The following is a 17,845-nucleotide window of genomic DNA, read 5'->3' as shown; positions in this document are numbered from 1 at the left end:
CAACACTCTGATGACGACGTACGCAGTTATTAAGTGGTGAGGGTCTTTGTGCTTTGTCTTCAAATGAACGTAACACTGGGTTTATTGGACTCATTTTGAGTCTGTGTGACTTTTCAGACGGAGAGGATGATGATGCTCCTTCAGTCCTACAGTGAAATATCAGGGGAATCCCTCAGCTCTAAAACACTGCGGATATTTTCCCTCGCGCCATTTTCAGAGCCGTCGACACACACTGACATGATGCCAGGTGTGATACAGCGCCGGCTGTGGCAGTTTGAGAAGCCAAACGTTGGAATCTGTTCAAAACCTAACCTCAGACAAATGGGTTACAAATACAACGTTGTCTATTGTATGTACAGCATGTTTGTGGTTGTGTGTGTGAGTTTGTACAGCATGGCCACTAATCTTTACTGAAAATTGAGAGTGTAAACGCGGCTTAAGGTAATTGAACGTTTATAAAAATGTTTTTTATTCTTTGTTAGAGTAACTGTAACAAAACCCAATTTCACACGGGGATTACATTTCTCAGGGATTAGATTCTCACATACTTTTCCTGTGAAGGTTTTACACCAGCGGTGTCAAACTGGCGGCCCCCCGAATGGATTACATGTGGCCCACCACTTAATATCATGTGTTCAAACACAATTTAATACTAAATGTGTTTGTTAGCAGTATTTTTTTATAATAGTAATAAGACATTTGGTTGTAATTATCACAGTATTAAATGTATTGCCTTCAACATTAAAGGACATTATTAATTGCATATATAAAAGCCTGTTTGGTGTTTTAATTACAGTTGTCCAGATTTGATTCTGTTTTTGAAATTCATAGATTTATTTTTTATATAAATTCCCCAAAAAGATAAGTTGCTCTCTCATCATCCTCCTCTTCCTCACACACTACTTTAGTGAGATACGGTGACTCTCTACGTATTATTATTTAATTTTACTGTTATTTGTTTCATTTTCCGGTCAAAATTCCTCAGCTACACTCTAATCACAAACCCTGGTTTATACAGTGGAACAGTATTTCTGATATTCCTCCAAGTACCACCAGAGGAAGCTTGTGTACCACAGTTTGAGAACCATGGCTCTAGATGGAAATGGCATTAGAAAAACTCCCTAATACAAAATTATTACATACTATTACGGCATTATGTTTCAAATATTGCTGATATTTTCTATATTCTTGTTTGTCTTGTAAAAAATAACTAACATAGAGTAAATGGGGGGGGGGGGGGTGTTAAATAAAAACACTTGCACACAGTTTTGTTTCCTCATTTTTTTTCTTCCTTTTTTTGAGCAGAACACACATAGCAACAGAGCACCACTAGGTGGCAGTACAATCACATCTGACATTTCTTTTTTAAATTATTATCCAACAGCAAGAATATGGAGCTTAACTTCCTCTACAGGACACTACGTTTATAAATAAGTTAGGTATTTCAAACACTGACCAGTCAACTCTTCACCAAACTGACGCTCACACGCGATGTACGAGGTCACAAAACAGACTTAAGCTTATAAAGCAAAAAACGAGGGGGGACGTCATCGTCGCCGTACATACGTACGTACTACAGGATGACAAATATTGTATGGAAAGCTCACAGTTGAAGGGGTTGGCATTTAAAACAACCGGGAATCAAATGACACGTTCACTTCCCACCAACGTGATGAAGGACTGTAGATGTATCCCAACGTTTCCTCTGTGATTTGCAGTGTTTTGTCTTCACTCCAGTCTCGTACACATACCTCATTAAGGAGAAAAATAGTCTACAGTAGTTAAGTGTAAAAACAGAGGGGAGAGTGGGAGACTGTGAGGAGGAGGAGGAGGAGGAGGGTGCTGGTCTGGTGGTGAGTTGTGATTTCCTTTGTACATAAAAAACCATCTATCATCCATCTTTGGCTCAAATGATATAACACAAACTATCCAAACAAAGAAGCAGTGCTGACACACAGCCTCCTGGCAAAGAGAAAACGGTCCCTCTGATGTGATTCTCAGGTGAAATTAAAACAGATTCAAGCCCGTATGTCACCAGCTGCTTAACTAAAACACACACACACTTAAACATGTACACACGCACGCACGCACGCACAGTTGAAATCAGGACTGAGGAAAAACAACACATATGTACAGCAAGAAAAAAAGAGTAATGATGGCATTTGCTTTTACACAATACATTCAACAGAAATACTCACATTGACTTAGAAATGGGACGCTGAGTCAAATCAGCCACTGAAAGAATGATTCATTTGAGAAAACTGTAAGTCAGCTGACTTTTTCTTTCTAACCCAAAAAGTGAAGCGAGTCTGCAAAAGCGTTTGAGTCAGAGTTAAGTGAAGGGAGAAAACACTGATGTGGATTTGTAAAAGGAGAAAAAAATCAAAATAAAGTGCTTCCATTAAAACAAACATCCTCTGTCTGAGGTATTGAAGAAAACTCACATCAAATGGCACAAAACCAAAACAACTCTACGCCATTACACTGTGCACTGAAGACAAAATGAAATATTTACAGTTTGTGGTGTTTATCCACACACACACTTCACCCAGTGTTCATGTCACTGCACATCGTGTCCTATTGAAAGGTGAAGACGGACGCGATGGAGCCGCCGTCGCGTCTCCATCGCGTCGTCGCCTCCAGACGGCTGATTGTTGCAGGTCAGACGTAGTCAGTGTCACTCGGATCTGCCGCCTCCTCTACAAAAACTGGAACCTGTCATGCCTGCTGTTTAGTATCTGCATGATGAATCAGTGCTCTATATCAGTGCTCAGCAAAAACAAAACAAACCAAAAACACACTTTTGTTGCTAGTGCACAGACATACACAAGCCCACACGCACACAGGCGCACAAAACGATTTCCACTCCCACTCTCACATCAACGCCAAACTCAGAGCGCACAGTAGAAGGAGGGGTAACCGGTGGACAGGCTGAAAATCAGAGTGTAAAATGGAGGTGGCAGAACCGCTGGGGTAGATCCTCCACCTGTCCTGGTGTGGGTGGAGACTCTCCATGTCCTTCTGGGCGCTGTACGCCGCCACCGTGAAATTCGCATCTCCGGTGGTCAAGAGATCGAACACGCAGGAGAGGAAGTAAATGTCCTGCACCTCCAGCTTCTCCCTGCAGAGTTGCTTCGCCCCTTCCACGCTGAAAACCTGTGCAGTGCCGTAGGGGTACGCTTGTGTCTGTGAGGAGAAGCTGGGCCGACGCTGCTGCTGAAGCTGGAGGCCGAGAGCAGGAGGCGAGAGAGGCAGGGGAAGATGCCCCGCTCGGTCGATGCGTTCTCCGCTGGGGCAGCCGTTCAGACACAGCTGCAGGTCTTGGGTGGCGTCGTAGGCCTGAGCCAGCTCCTCCGGGATCCGCACCGCCAGGGTCAGGTAGCGTCCCAGTTGGCGGACAATTACGGTCACGCCGATGTAGCCAGCGTGCAGCTCGACGTGGTTCCCCGGCGTGCGCTCAGAGATCCACAGAGCTCGCATCCTCCTGGTCGCGCCGTCTATGTCGGATAAAGTGTGGATGGGGTCGCCGCTGCTCACGGTGCCGTCGTCAAACGCAGCGGGCAGGTTGTCGGTGACGGCCTGGTAGACCCTCTGGTCTGTGCAGCCCTCATAGGGCTTGAAGATGATGGTGATCTGTAGTGCATATGAGAGCGAGACATTGGTTATAGGGACTAGAAACTGCATAACTTTTAAAAATCAACAAAAGTCTGTCACTTTTAAACCATTGACAGATAAGTTTGCACAAAGCTGATTTTCAGCTCCACGTGACTCTGCCTGTGTTTCTCAGTATAGCCGTGATTAGCTCTCATGTCGCCCATGTCGACATTCCTACACTGCACACAGGAAGTGATTTGTTTTATGTCAAGTATGACAGACAACACAAAGAAGTGCCCACAAAAGGTTTTGGAAACTGTTATTCGGCAGTTTCATGAGATGAGCCGCCACTGTATGCAAAGAAACGCTCCCTCAGTCACGGCTGATAGTATTGCTTGACAGAGCCTGTTTTCAGATGAAGGACGCAGCATATAAATGATGTAACATTGTTTCTGTTGTATAATAATACAATTATAACAACAACAAAGAGTTCGAGAGAATAATGGTTTACAACTGCTACAAAGACAAAACACAGGCAAACAGAACAAAAACAACATTCACCCAAGAAACACATGGAGCTCGCACAACTTGAAGAACTAGTCGGCGGGAAGTGAAAGGAACTAGTGTGATTGTCAGTTAATTGTTTGAAATATTTGCTCGCGTCATCCCGATATTCACTGTGTAAACTGAGCGATTTTAATCTGCTCCGTCCAACAAAATAAGACCTCGGAGCCATAACTTTGGGCTCGATGTGCACTCACTGTACAGTAGAGTTCAGTACAGTAGGTGCAGTCCCACAATGACGTTAAACTGAGCAACAGATTAACAGATATTGAACATTTTTAAAAAAGGTGAAGATTAGTCCCAAGTTAATGTATGTTAAGTCATTTTCGTCAGATTAATTCATAACTAAAAGAAGCCGTGGTTACAGCCCATAGTAAAAGAGCCACCCCCTCTCACACACACACACACGCGCGTATATAAACGCGCACCTATTACACAGGTTATTGACTCTCATCACACTACATTTGAGAAATCACTAAATGGATTTTTAACAAGTTGTAATTTGACACAGCTATGCAAACATGCTGACACATGTGTGCTCACACACACACGTACATACATACACGCATGAAAACACGCAGGGCGCCAGTGGGTGAGTGGAAGCAGTGGTGGATACAGGGTGTGGTGTGAGCATTACGGTTAGCACTAACATCATAGTTCCGGTGAATGGCTGCTTTGTTCACATGACAGCTGTGAGGAATGAGGCCTGGCAGGCCATTAAGCCTGGAGGACTGTTAATGTGTGTGTGTGTGTGTGTGTGTGTGTGTCTCTAATAATCATGACTAATAACTTGCCCCACCTCTGACACAAGGTTAGACCTTCAGCTCCACAGCATAGCAGCCCAACTATTTGCTTAATATACATGCATGTGTGTGTGAGTGAATGACTAAGTGTATGCATGGGTGTGTATGTGTTTTAATAATTAAAGCTATCGACTAAACTAGAGAGGGTAGACCATCGGGGGAAACATCAACATTGCTTCTTTAACACCACAAAGATCCGCTTGTGTGGCTCGACATCCTTGGGGCAGAGTGTGTCCATAAGTGTCATGCTGAAAATGGTTGTCATATACACAGATAAGGACACACATTTATCGCACAGTGACTCACACACACACACACACATACTACATGCATTAGTAAACAGTGAGTCCATTCACACCTCTCGCTCCGTGGTATTAAAGGTCATGCAAAATGCAGCCATTAGCCAAATATAGGTTTTCCAACACTTGCAACATTCAGTCAGAGGAGACAGTCACAAGATCTTTGACTCTTTGCCTCACATCTGTGAGTCAGGAGGGAGTGAAAAACACTCTGAGCAAAAGAAAGACGGGGAGGAAAAAAAAGAAAAGAAAAATACAGCAGAGCACAGAGAGAGAGAGAGAGAGTCAGGGTGTTTTCCCGAATCTGTTGATACCATTTCTTTCCCCGGGACACTGTAACTTTTATGTCATTCCAATCAATGGTGGCCTCTCAAACACACACAGACGCACATGACACATCATAGACATAATGCAATAAACCTAAACCCATTTCTAACCCTAACCCTAAAACCAGGTCTTAACCCTACTATAAATTTGACAAAATGTCCCCACAAGGTCAAAATGTCCTCACAAAAAAAGGGTTGTATGTTTTGTGGACCTCACAAAGATATAAATACAATCACTCTCACACACACACACACATTTGTTACGGCTGAAAGATTCGGGCAAAAATACCTCATTGCATTATTTCTGATACTGCAATTATCTGAATTACCATAACTGAAACCCTTAACAGTAAAGTATCACGTCTGGGTCTGATAAGCTGCATAACATGTATCCTAAATTAAAAACCCTAAGCCTAAATTATAGCCATTGTGATTTGCTAATTACATCGCATAATTAATCACTCAGCTGTAATGTTTGTACGGCTTCTTAGCTGAACATCTTGGTGAGGCCACTCACAGACATAATGCATTCCCTTACCTCAACCATCACAGCTAAACGTCTAGCTCAACTCTTAATCGAACCCTAATATGAACCTTACTCTAACCCTTAAACCAGGCCTTTAACCATGAACAGTCGTTCTGAGGTTTGACAGAAAGTGAGGACCAAAATGTCCTTGTTTCCTATGGCTATGGTCACGGTCCTCACAAGGGTACACAAACAAGCACACACACACGCGCACACATGCAGCTGCTCTCACTTAGGTAACTCCTACAGTCTTAATGACAGCAAATTGGACTCAAAAAGCCCACTTATCTTTGCACCAGTTCTTCTCTTACCTTATTGGTTGCCGTCGCACTGGAGCCTGGCACCACAGGAACGTTAGTGACCTGCACCGACAGATAGTCATTATCAATGAGAGGCCAGGCTCCTTCCACCTTACAAGTCTGGAAATTGTCCTTAAACGTCCTCAGGTGTGGGTCCCCAAACAGCCCGCAGAACAGGTACCCAGGCTGAGAGTGGCTGTGGCTGTGGCTGTGGCTGTGGCTGTTGCTGTGGGCGTGTGCATGCGCGTGTGAGTGCGCGTGTGTGTGCGCGTGCTGGGTGCGACTGTGGTAGTTGCAGGGCTCAGGCTGGACCTCGGGGTGTGTGGAAGACGTGGGTCCATCTCTGGAGCAGTTCCTCTGGGTCATGAGGTCTGAGATGCCCAACACGGCCGAGTGAAAGACCAGATTGCCCCGGCAGGACTTGGCTGTCCTCTGGGTGCAGGCGGAGTACGCGCGTAGAGCCTTGCAAAATTCAGTGTGAAAGCCATCCACGGCCGGTGACAGGTGGGTGGTCAGGGAGACAAAGTCAGTCGTGCACTTCTGGATACGACACTGTGGGGTGACCACTTGACACTGACCTGGAGAGGACACACACAAAAGAAATGGTCAGGAGGACTGCAAGACAGTCTTATTAGGCGGGTGACTGAGCACATGTAGGGTATACTGGATTAAGATACGCTTGAAGTAAGTATAAATTAACCACCGGGGGGGGCGACTCAACTGGTTGCAAAAATAGGTTAATTTAAATGATGGTCTATGGAAAATGTGTTTAATTCTCTCCTGAGGATGTTGTTAATTTCTAGTTTCAAGTCTTCTACAAAAGCACATGATGCAAATTTTGTAAATGATGTTCAGGCTATAAAGTACAGCACATGAGGGGGAGACCAGTGTGATGGACAGCTGGTGACGTCTGCAAAGTTCCAGTTGCAAAACCTAAACACAGCACTTGTAAAATTGAGAATCTTGAGTTTGGATTTGGATGAGGTAACTATCAATTGCCAGTTACTTGGTGTCTTGATGTCTGATCATTTAAGAGCTAACCTAACACTAAGACTAAGAGACTAATTGTACTTTTCCACATACATTTGTTCTAGCACTAGTGCTGAATCATTAGAATCAGTGAATTAAAATGATTCGTTCACTGAATCGTTCAGAACTTCCTGCGTGACCGGAGCGCAGATTCTGTCTGACATAGTCACTGACCTGAAATACGGCTGAACGGGTTGTGATTCGGCTAACGATCGCCGGCTCTCAGCAGTGCTGTCGCTAAATACACCAGACTCCTCTGTTAAATATTGACATTTTAGACATTTCCTTGCTAAAAAAAACGCAAGTCTTTTTAACTGATCTACAGTTCGGCACTGTTCGGTTTGATTCTTGTGTTGGACGTCGCGCTCATAACAAAAAGTACAATTAAACAATTAAATTTACAATGTGAAGGCTTTGATGTGAACCGCACAATGCTACCAGCTAGTTACAATCCAGCCTAATAAAAAATAGAAAAAGAGGCAGCCGCTCGTTCAAAGTCTTGATCAATCAGCAGTGCCGCTCTGTAAGTGTAATAAATCTCGAGTGTAATAAACCAAAGAGCAGCCAGAGAAGAGATAAAGACCGTTTTCCCACACAGAGTTAGATAATACTGCTTATACAGCCAAGACGCAAGTGAAACGACACTTACAAACCCTTAACAGGTATATTATTATGGTGACGGAGATAACTAGACAATACAGGGAGTGCTTGGCATCCACGTCCACTGCCATGGTTGTGTAAAGCTTATTATAGCTGTTGATTAAACTGTGTTGAGACATTAGTGTGTGTTACAAACGACAACAAAGGAATCAAAATCTCCCTTTGTGACCTAATGACTTTGAATTGCGTGCGTGTGTGTGTTTATTGTACGTTAACAGTCGTAATTGTGATTCCACAGACTCTTGTGTGGAAATGGATCCTATTTTTTGACATCGTATATATTTAAATATTTATCCTGTGTGTGTGTATATAAAGCATATTTGAACTTTCTTTTAACTGTTGTTATTTAAAAACTGTGTGAAGCTCTCCAATCTCGTTGTACACTGTATAATGACAATAAAGGGCATTCTATCCTATTCTATTTTATCCTGGTGCACCAACTGCAGCAACATTTCTGAATGTAACAAGAGTAAAAACCAGCCTTTTATATCATAGCTCATCAGAGAGAGAGAGAGAGAGGAACAGAGTGAGAAAGAGAGATTAGAGACCAGACCTAATGCATCAGTCACAGTACGCTCCTATTAAATTAGACCTGAGAGAGAAAGAGAGCGGCCCTGCAGTGTATGGGCAGCTACACACACACACACACATGCAATTTGCCGTCCAAGAAAGAATGCTGGTCATGCTTTCATTAAAGGCGCACAATCTTCAGATGCTGCCACGATCTCACGGCCGAGCGAAAAAGATTTCAGTGCCTGAATCAACAGATTCCCTCAAAGTCACTCCCTCGCCTACGAAGTTACCACGAGCACATAAACACACACACACGCACACACACATACGCAAACAGCACATTCCTGCTCGTCTTTGTACATTGATCAGATGTGTGTGTGTGTGTGTGGGGGGGGGCACCGAGGAGTCAAGACACGCCACCATTTGGGGGCAGTAGAGCGCTGAGTTTTAGGGAATCAGGGTGCAGGTACACGGACCCCCACTCACTCACATCGTGCTTCAGAATCTCTCCCCAGCCTGTTAAATAACTGACACCACAACCCACAGACACACACACACACACACACACACACACACACACACACACAGGCTGCCTTCCATGCCAGCCACCGCTGCTCAGACAGTCTGAACACTGAGGCCACATTGTGTGATTGACTGGTGCACCAACAGGCTCCTTCTTTCTCTCCTATCTGCCCCGCAGAACCTGAAGACCACGTCCAATCTAATCAGAATGTCTTGTTCTGATTCTGAGGGCAGTGGATCTGACTCCTGGTGTCGCTCTGGTTCAGTGACATTGTCATCAAAAGCACTGACTTCTACACGGGTTCAGTGCATCACCACATGACAAGAATGAGAACTTAAAGATATGAATAACATTTACAGTATGTATCAATTCATCTTTTGATTATCTTCTTGTTCAGTGTTCTCCAATGACCAAAAATGATTCAGTTATAATGATTATTGTTTTGTTGTATGGAGCAAAGAAACCAGAAAATATTCACATTTAAGAAGCAGAAGATAAAATGATTGAACAAAAAAACCCCACTTAAACCAATTAATTGCATATCAAAATAGTTTGACATTTAGTAATTGACTAATTAATCAATTCATCAAAAAAATCATTGCAGCCCTGGTGGCAACTGGTAATTATGTCACCCATAAGAATCTGATCTCCTGTCTTGAAGTCACCAGATGTGTATTTTGGCCAGCGCAAAAGGACATTTTTCCTATTGAACAATACCAGCTGTCAATCACACAAGAATTGACGTCATGTGTTGTTGATGGAGACTTGACACTAGCAAATGGGACCATTAACTCCTCAGGGAAGTGAAATCTAAAATAAAAACTAGGCTCTTTTTCCCCATAGACCTTATTCTTAGATACACTACCTAACCTATGGTCTTTGCATAGAGCATAAAGTACAATAATCAAAAAATAACTAGCCGCCTGTGCAGTCTGCTAATTGCCTTCATTCAAACTGAGATTTCAATTGAAAAACAATGAAGTGTTTCAGTCTTTGTTAGAACCTCGCTAATGACAAGCGTCAGCAGTTTCACACCAGAACTGCTCTGCAGCTTCTCCTGCGCTCGCTCTCTCTCTCACTCTGCTTCATAATTTAAGTATGATGTCATTTTAAGGACAATTCTTCACACTTTTTGATTGTCTAAGCTTCGTGTGTGCTGTCTTTAATAAAAAAAACGTCCTCTCTCGCTCTCTCTCTGAGTATGCATGGCCACGCGTACAAAGGAGAATCCCACCTATGCATTTACATTGGAAATTTGTGGGGAATCGAATCAAGCCGGGGTCATGAATACTGAATTGACTTGACAGTGTTGCTAGGAAGAGAATAAAGAACTCCTCATGTGAGGGCAGTTTAATACATCCACAGCCTGGTTTGTTCCATCCCCCTGGGATACATATCCAATATAGACACAATAAAACAGTCAGAAAAAGCCCACACCATTCCCTCCGTGCCCTATATCAACCTCTTTTTCACTCCATCCCCCCACAAGGTGTCTTTATCATCCCATGTATTCTTTTCTCCCGAGCGTTTTCTCCTCTGAACTCTTCATGTCATGCTTTTTTTTTTCTTTTTTCCGTGTATCTTTGCCCCATCAGTGCTACTTTGTTTTCAGCCAAATCTCCTGACCGGGCTCCTCACCCTCTAGTCATCTCTCACCCTCTCCTCCCTGCATCCTTAGGCACCTTCTCTACCATCAGCCAGAGGTCAAAAGATCCACAAGCTGCATCTCCCACGGGTTTAGTGATTTTCCTCGCGTCTCACTGTCCAGCTGCTTCCAACTTCTCTGATCTCCGGAGATCAGAGAGAGGCCTCTACTGGGATCATCTCTCGAGCGAGGAGGGAATGGCTGGAGAAGTGCTTATTGATCACCTTGTTGTGTGCACTCTCACACGCTGAGCTCAAACCACACAAACTGCCCTGAGAGCTTGGAGATACGAGGCTTCGCTGGAGCTTATTAGGGCACGCACTCTCTCTCTCTCTCTCTCTCCGTGGACACGGCAAACAATGGTGGACAATACAGACATTCCTGTGTGTCATCCGCATGGGGGGGGGTGACAGCTGGGGCAACAATGAAATGGGCATAAACCTGCTGAAATGTACACATTTGGACAAAAACAACCTCATGTTTGGGCGACAAAGACTCAATAATGCACATTCTTTGGTGTTGACGCAGACGTGGCAGAAGGTGCCAAGAGGGTCTTTAAAGAGTGGGTCTCTCTGTTCCCGTCAGACTGCGGGCAGGGGCCGTTTTGTCCCGCTGCCCGAGCCGTGTTAAACTAATTACTGAAGGTGTGACTGCTCAACAGACAGCCACTACAACAGCCAACTCCCCCACCCCTGCACGCACACCAACACACCAACACACACACACACACACACGAGCAGGAAAAAGATAATAAGAGCATGTTGCTCTTTGCACCAAATGAGACGTGCATCTGTGTCTTCACTAAACTTAAGCAAAGGAATTCAGAAAACCGGTCCAAGCAAAGTGGTAAATAAGGAGCTAGTAAATCATTTACAGACACACTCACACACAAAAAAGGAGTCACATTAGTGTCAGTAATCCTTACAAACACCTTATTAACCTTTGGCTTTCACAGTACAGTCTTCTTTTGTTTATCTCTCTCCTACCTGGTGTGGATTTAAACTGGAATGTGACTTTCCAGAAACAACAGGAACACAACAACTAAAGTGAACAATGGATCAAAATTGTAGTTTAAAACAATGCAATTGGAATTTGGTTCTTCTATAATGGACAGTTCTTGCCTTTGAGCTGATTCACAATTGTGAGTACACCACGTCAGAAACAGCTCATATCTTTATATATATATATATATATATAGAAGATAATGGAAGACAAGTAGAGTAGATATGATATATATGATGTAGGTAAGTGATATATCTGTCCATAAAAGTTCATTATTATATCATCCAACAAAAAAAACCTTGAAATGACGATGTTCTCAAATGTTTTTTCCACAAACCAAAACTATTCCATTTTAATAATAATCTTCTTTGTTATTTGAAGCAAAGAAACCAGATAAATTGTGTTTTTTTAATGATTCAAAACTTAATTTATATGATCCGTTTATTCCTTATCTCAGGCCAGACTTAAGTCAGTTGTAATGGGATTTTTTTTTAGCACTCTAAAACTGAACATTAACTGCTCTATTAATTCAGATTTACGGCACTGTAAAATCTCAAATACAAACTTTTCGTGATCCTATTTACATTCTCCCATATTCTGCTTCCCTGCTTCTTTCTATGCAGTGGTCCGAGCAGAGCAGAGATCTGTTATGTATGGATATAAGGAGAAGTAGTCAGTCACCCTCTCTATGCCTCTCCTCTCCTCCCCTCCTCCATGAGCCATTAAGGGGCAGACAGGAGAATGACGGCCCAGGAGAGAGGAGAAACTCGATCCGTGCTCAGACTGCTGCACTGCCGCTGGAGAGAGAGCCATTGTCAGGCAGAACTGGGCCTAACGCAATGATTACAAACGCTAATAACTGGGCTAATAGAGTATCTCTGATGACTGTGGGATAATAAATGTAACAGACTGAGGGGAAAGGGGAATGTTGCCGCTGCAGGGGCGCACAGAAATGTTTAAAGTGGCGCAAACTGAGTGCGAGAAAGAAAGAAAAAAATCACAGTTGACAGAGAAAAGCGTGTGTAACAGTTACCTATGTGAGCACCGCAGCAGAGAGCGATGATCAGCAGCAGCAGTGGCCGGAAACGGCGCACCAGAGACGGGGAGGCGAGGCGCTCAGCCCCGCGGCAACAGCATCCGGCTCTCCCCATCCCCGTCCATGCAGGGCCAGGAGGGGAGAGTGGTCAGACCTACAGAGGGCGAGGAGGGGTGGTGTCCAGGCCCTCTCACCTCCTTCCTCCTCCTCTTCTTCTCCTTCTGTCTCTTCTTCCTCACTCTTCTCTCCTTCCTCTCCTCCTCGGGTGCGCATTAAAGCACAGCTGCAGCGCGGAATGCAGGGCGGAGGAGTGGAGACGGAGAGAGGCAGAGGAGAGAGGAGCAAAACAAAGTAGAAGCCGAAGTCACTCCGACAGCACTTTCACTTTCCCCCCTCCCTGTGTAAATCCAGTCAGAGCGCGATACGACTCCTGTTTCAGGATCACTCTGTGCTTTTCTCCCCTCGTTCCAAATTACGCACAATCACACCTCTCTCTCCGTCTCTCTCTGCCTCGCGGGGTCGGGGTTTCTCCTCCACTCCTCCCCCTTTCACTTTCTTCTCCTCCTCCTCTGCCTCACCAACAAATCAATAGTGAATCAACCAAACACTGTTGGCGGAAAACCCGCCTACAAAAGTCTTTCTAGGGAGAGGGAGAGAGGGAGAGAGAGAGAGCATTCTGCGAAACAGTGGAGAGGCCTGATATAAAACTTGTAAAACGTTGGTAAGATGCCATTAAATCACTGTGTACAAAGAGGAGAATAATGTGTTTCCGATGCAGTGTTGCCAAGCTCTGACTTATATTACTGCCACTGACTGAAAGCTATACAACACAAAGCAGAGCTCGCCTTATTTATTTTTATTTTCTTCCTGCAACCATCTACAGCAGTGGTTTTCAAACTCTTTATACCGAGTACCACCTGTAAGGCAATATTGAGCTCTTGAAGTAAAACCATTATCGTTAAAATCAAAGTCCCTTTTTCACAGGAGGCAGATTTATTCCCAATAAAATACTCCTTTATTAGTTTGAGAAGTAAACGTATGTAAGGATTGAGCCATGGCATCTCAGTGGTAGGGCGAGTTGTCTTTTGAACTGGAAGGTTGTGGGTTCAATTCCTGGCTCTGCTAGTCTATAATAGTGTCCTTAAGCAAGCCACTCAACAACACTTTGAAGTGTGTGAATCGGTGAATGGGTGAAAACGATAGTGTTTGGTAGTAACGGATAACAGAGAGTTAGAGGAAATGTAGTGGAGTAAAAGTAATAGTTGCTAAAAATATAAAGTAAAGTACAGATACGTGAATTTTGTACTTAAGTGCAGTATTTGTACTTAGTTACTTTTCAACACTGTACAGCATGTACACAATTGCACCCTGATCATGTTTTGCCTCTCATACATTTGAATTCATATTTTTCAACTTTTAACAGCATTCACAGTGGAGGAAAGTGTTTGATTATTACATGAAACTTTGGGCATAAAAATACAATATACATTTTATCTCTTTTTTTATTTTGTTTTCTGGATTTCTTCATGTTTTGCCAAAACTAAAACAACTGAACATAACATTTAGGAAATGAGGGCATTCACTACCAAGTGGCTACATCCATGGTTGGTTTCTTGTTTTATGTCCTCTGATTTAATTTGGCATATGAAAAGATTAAAAGCAACAGTCACAGATAAAACTGGTTTGACTGGTTTACAGCAAGTCCATAGTTAGCATTGTATAATAAATGTAATAAATGCAAGAAGCATCACAGGCCTGTCTTGTATTGTGTCTTAGAAGTAGGTCAGTGAACGTTATTGTTGTGGATTTGAAAAAATCTATAGTAGGTATGTATGTAGGTAGGTAGGTAGGTAGGTAGGCAATCAGGTACTAGATAAGTAGGTCATATAGGTAGGTAGGCAGGTACTAGATAAGTAGGTTATATTTTACGTCGGTAGGTACGATATATAGGTAGGTAGGAAGGTAGCCAGGTACTAGTTAAGTAGGTTATGTAGGTAGGTAGGCAGGTACTAGATAAGTAGGTTATATTTTACGTCGGTAGGTACGATATATAGGTAGGTAGGAAGGTAGCCAGGTACTAGTTAAGTAGGTTATGTAGGTAGGTAGGCAGGTACTAGATAAGTAGGTTATATTTTATGTTGGTAGGTAGGTAGGTAGGTAGATAGGTACTAGATAACTAGGTCATATAGGTAAGCAGGTAGGCAGGTACTAGATAAGTAGGTTATATATGTAGGTAGGTAGGTTTTATAGGCAGGTAGGTAAGTACTAGGTAAGTAGGTTATATATGTAGGTAGGTAGGTTATATAGGTAGGTAGGCAGGTACTAGATAAGTAGGTTATGTAGGTAGGTAGGCAGGTACTAGATAACTAGGTCATATAGGTAGGCAGGTAGGCAGGTACTAGGTAAGTAGGTTATATATGTAGGTAGGTAGGTTATATAGGTAGGTAGGCAGGTACTAGATAAGTAGGTTATGTAGGTAGGTAGGCAGGTACTAGATAACTAGGTCATATAGGTAGGCAGGTAGGCAGGTACTAGGTAAGTAGGTTATATATGTAGGTAGGTAGGTTATATAGGTAGGTAGGCAGGTACTAGATAAGATCAAAGATCAACAAAGTTCTTATCTATTTTAAAAAATAATAACAACATTTGTTATTACGTGCCGTAGTCATAATTATAGATGTGTAGAAGAATATTGTGTCCAGTTAAAATGATCACCTTTCTGTTGCCGTTTCTTTTTGTAGAACTACAAATATGGATTTGGGAATGTGTATATTGTCAGATACTACGTGGTGTCTTATAAGCCTTTATGGGCGGGGCACTAATGAGTGCATGACACATATAAATAAACAGATGCATCAGTCAATCAACGTTCTTTAACACACAACAGCAACAAAAACATAAACTGCAGAAGGAAGACTATGAGGAGATAAAACTGTTTCAGGAATGAGGACAGACAGTGATCACTATGCAAAACAGCCCATAAACTGCTATCACTATTGTTCCTTTCACCTACAGATCATAAATCAATAACTTCACACCCACAATCCACTTTGAACTTGAGCCAAAATGCTCTTTTTTTCTCTCTCTTTGTTAAGAGCTGTGGAGTTTGACCAGTTTTAAGGTGGAAACAGAAGCGGCTTTATATTTAGATAATATTTTACTGAGTGTTCTTATCTACTGAGTGTTTGTTCCTTTTAATGCTCAGTTTACTCTGTCGAGAGAGCACTTTGGCTACATTTTGCCAGATCCTTATAGCCATATAGCTTAACTTGTTTGTGTGAGTATGTGCATTACGTGTGTATATTTACAGTATGTGTGTGTGTGTGTGTTATTTAGTGTGTGTTTCCATAACTTTGCCGGGGCAGCAAACAGAGCTTCACTGTGGCCGAGATTTTATGTGCCGTGTGTGTCACAGCTGAACAGTTTTCACTCCAACATGACTCAACTGCACACACACACACACACACACACACACACACAGAGTCACTGCACAGCTCACGAGGGTTTGACAGTAAGAGAGATGATGTGTGCGACTCACACAGGCTCTCATATTAGATTACATTAGCTTCCTGTTTCTGCCAGAATCCTCTGATCTCACCAATGAGGATATGTGGAGTCCATAAGTGAGGAAGTCATATGAATCGCTGTACACTTGTATATACAGTACAGTGCTGTGCTTTACTTTGTCATTTATATTTCTAGTAACTTAGTAACTACATTTCCTCTAACCATCTTCATTACTCATTACTACCAAATAAAACCAGAATAGGAGTTAGTAAATGAAGCTAGCCTGTTAGTCGGACTAACATACCTGGATAATGTGATTCATAGTCTGATTACTTCTGCATGTATACACTTCGTTGGAATGGAGTCGCCCCACCAAAATGTCGTTCCAGGTCTTGGACCCGGAAGTAGAAGGAAGTATACAAAAGTATAAACTGCAGTACTGTTGCTCAAAATCATACGGTGGTGGCGTTTGCCTGTCTTAGTCAGACTACAGCCTTAGCTCGATTCAACTATGCATGTAAATCTCCGGATTTGATTTGATTTAATTTGGGGATTAGGCAAATTGGACACCCTAAATTGACCATAGGTGTGAATGTTTGTTGTCTCTATGCCGCCGCGTGATAGACCGCGTTTCACCCTATGTCAGCTGGGATTAGCACCAGCGCCCCCTGGTGTAGGATGGATGTATGGATGGATATTGTAAAAGGTGAGCAAACTCATTTTCTAGTACGATATCCCTTTATACAAGACATATGTTGCATATGTTAACTGTATCATTCATGTATTCATAGCAGGCCTGAACGAGGTAAACATAAACATACGGGCAGGAGGCCGAACGTGTGGAGATAATGAGTGAGCCTTTGCTTCTGTGCGGGGAATTTTAGGGTTTGTTGAATGTGTGATGAGCGTCGGTTGAAAGTCATTAAGTACATTTAGTGAAGTACATCTCCGAGGGATGAGCCACACTCATCAATGCTCTGAATGCAAACACAGGCTGCTAAATTCAATTACATGTGTGCATATGGCGCTATTGATCATGACTAATTTCATATTTCACTATGATCACACATCAGCCGACAGACACACACACACACACACACACACACACACAGACCCAGATAACATAATGACTCTATTCACAGAGTTTAATTCTATATTTCATACTAATTAATTTAATCAATTACACCACAGCTGAGACACGGGGAGCACAGGACCCTGTCATTCCCCCTCGCCACACACACGCACACACACACACACACACACACACGCACACGCACACACGCACACACACACACTGCAGACCCTCTCTGCTTAGTTACACAGCCGTTCATACACAGCAACTGGGACACAAAGACGGTCTGTTTCTTTCTTTGGAAGCTTCCAGCTTGTCTTCACCTCCACACCTCTGCCTCCCTCCTCCGCTTCTGCCTTTCACCACCTCCCCCACACCACGGCCTGTCATTCAACAAATGGCTCTCGCAAACTCCATGGAACACCTGTGAGTGTGCGTGTGTGTGTG

General features: G+C 43.1%; 1 protein-coding gene across 1 annotated transcript; it reads right to left on the bottom strand.

The window, feature by feature from the left end:
- Positions 1 to 1,266: 1,266 nt before the first annotated feature.
- On the bottom strand, positions 1,267 to 13,343 carry rgmb (repulsive guidance molecule BMP co-receptor b). The gene is made up of 3 exons (XM_058636883.1): positions 12,817 to 13,343; positions 6,424 to 6,989; positions 1,267 to 3,633 (listed from the first exon to the last, which is right to left on the bottom strand). The coding sequence occupies exons 1-3, from the start codon at positions 12,932 to 12,934 to the stop codon at positions 2,875 to 2,877; spliced, it is 1,443 nt and encodes a 480-aa protein (XP_058492866.1). The 5' UTR covers positions 12,935 to 13,343; the 3' UTR covers positions 1,267 to 2,874.
- Between the last annotated feature and the right edge of the window lie 4,502 nt (positions 13,344 to 17,845).

Source organism: Solea solea, chromosome 8 (genome assembly GCF_958295425.1).
Source record: "Solea solea chromosome 8, fSolSol10.1, whole genome shotgun sequence".
NCBI lineage: Eukaryota > Metazoa > Chordata > Actinopteri > Pleuronectiformes > Soleidae > Solea > Solea solea.
The sequence above is the reverse complement of the archived record's forward strand: the minus strand, read 5'-3'. Positions and strand labels throughout refer to the sequence as shown.

Bases quoted from the DNA above. Each gene is read 5' to 3' on its own strand.
- rgmb (XM_058636883.1), bottom strand. From the start codon at position 12,934: ATGGGGAGAGCCGGATGCTGTTGCCGCGGGGCTGAGCGCCTCGCCTCC. The intron at 6,990-12,816 runs GTAACTGTTACA...TGTCCTCTCCAG, and splicing joins CTGCTGCGGTGCTCACATAG to GTCAGTGTCAAGTGGTCACC. The intron at 3,634-6,423 runs GTAAGAGAAGAA...TATGCACTACAG, and splicing joins GTGCGACGGCAACCAATAAG to ATCACCATCATCTTCAAGCC.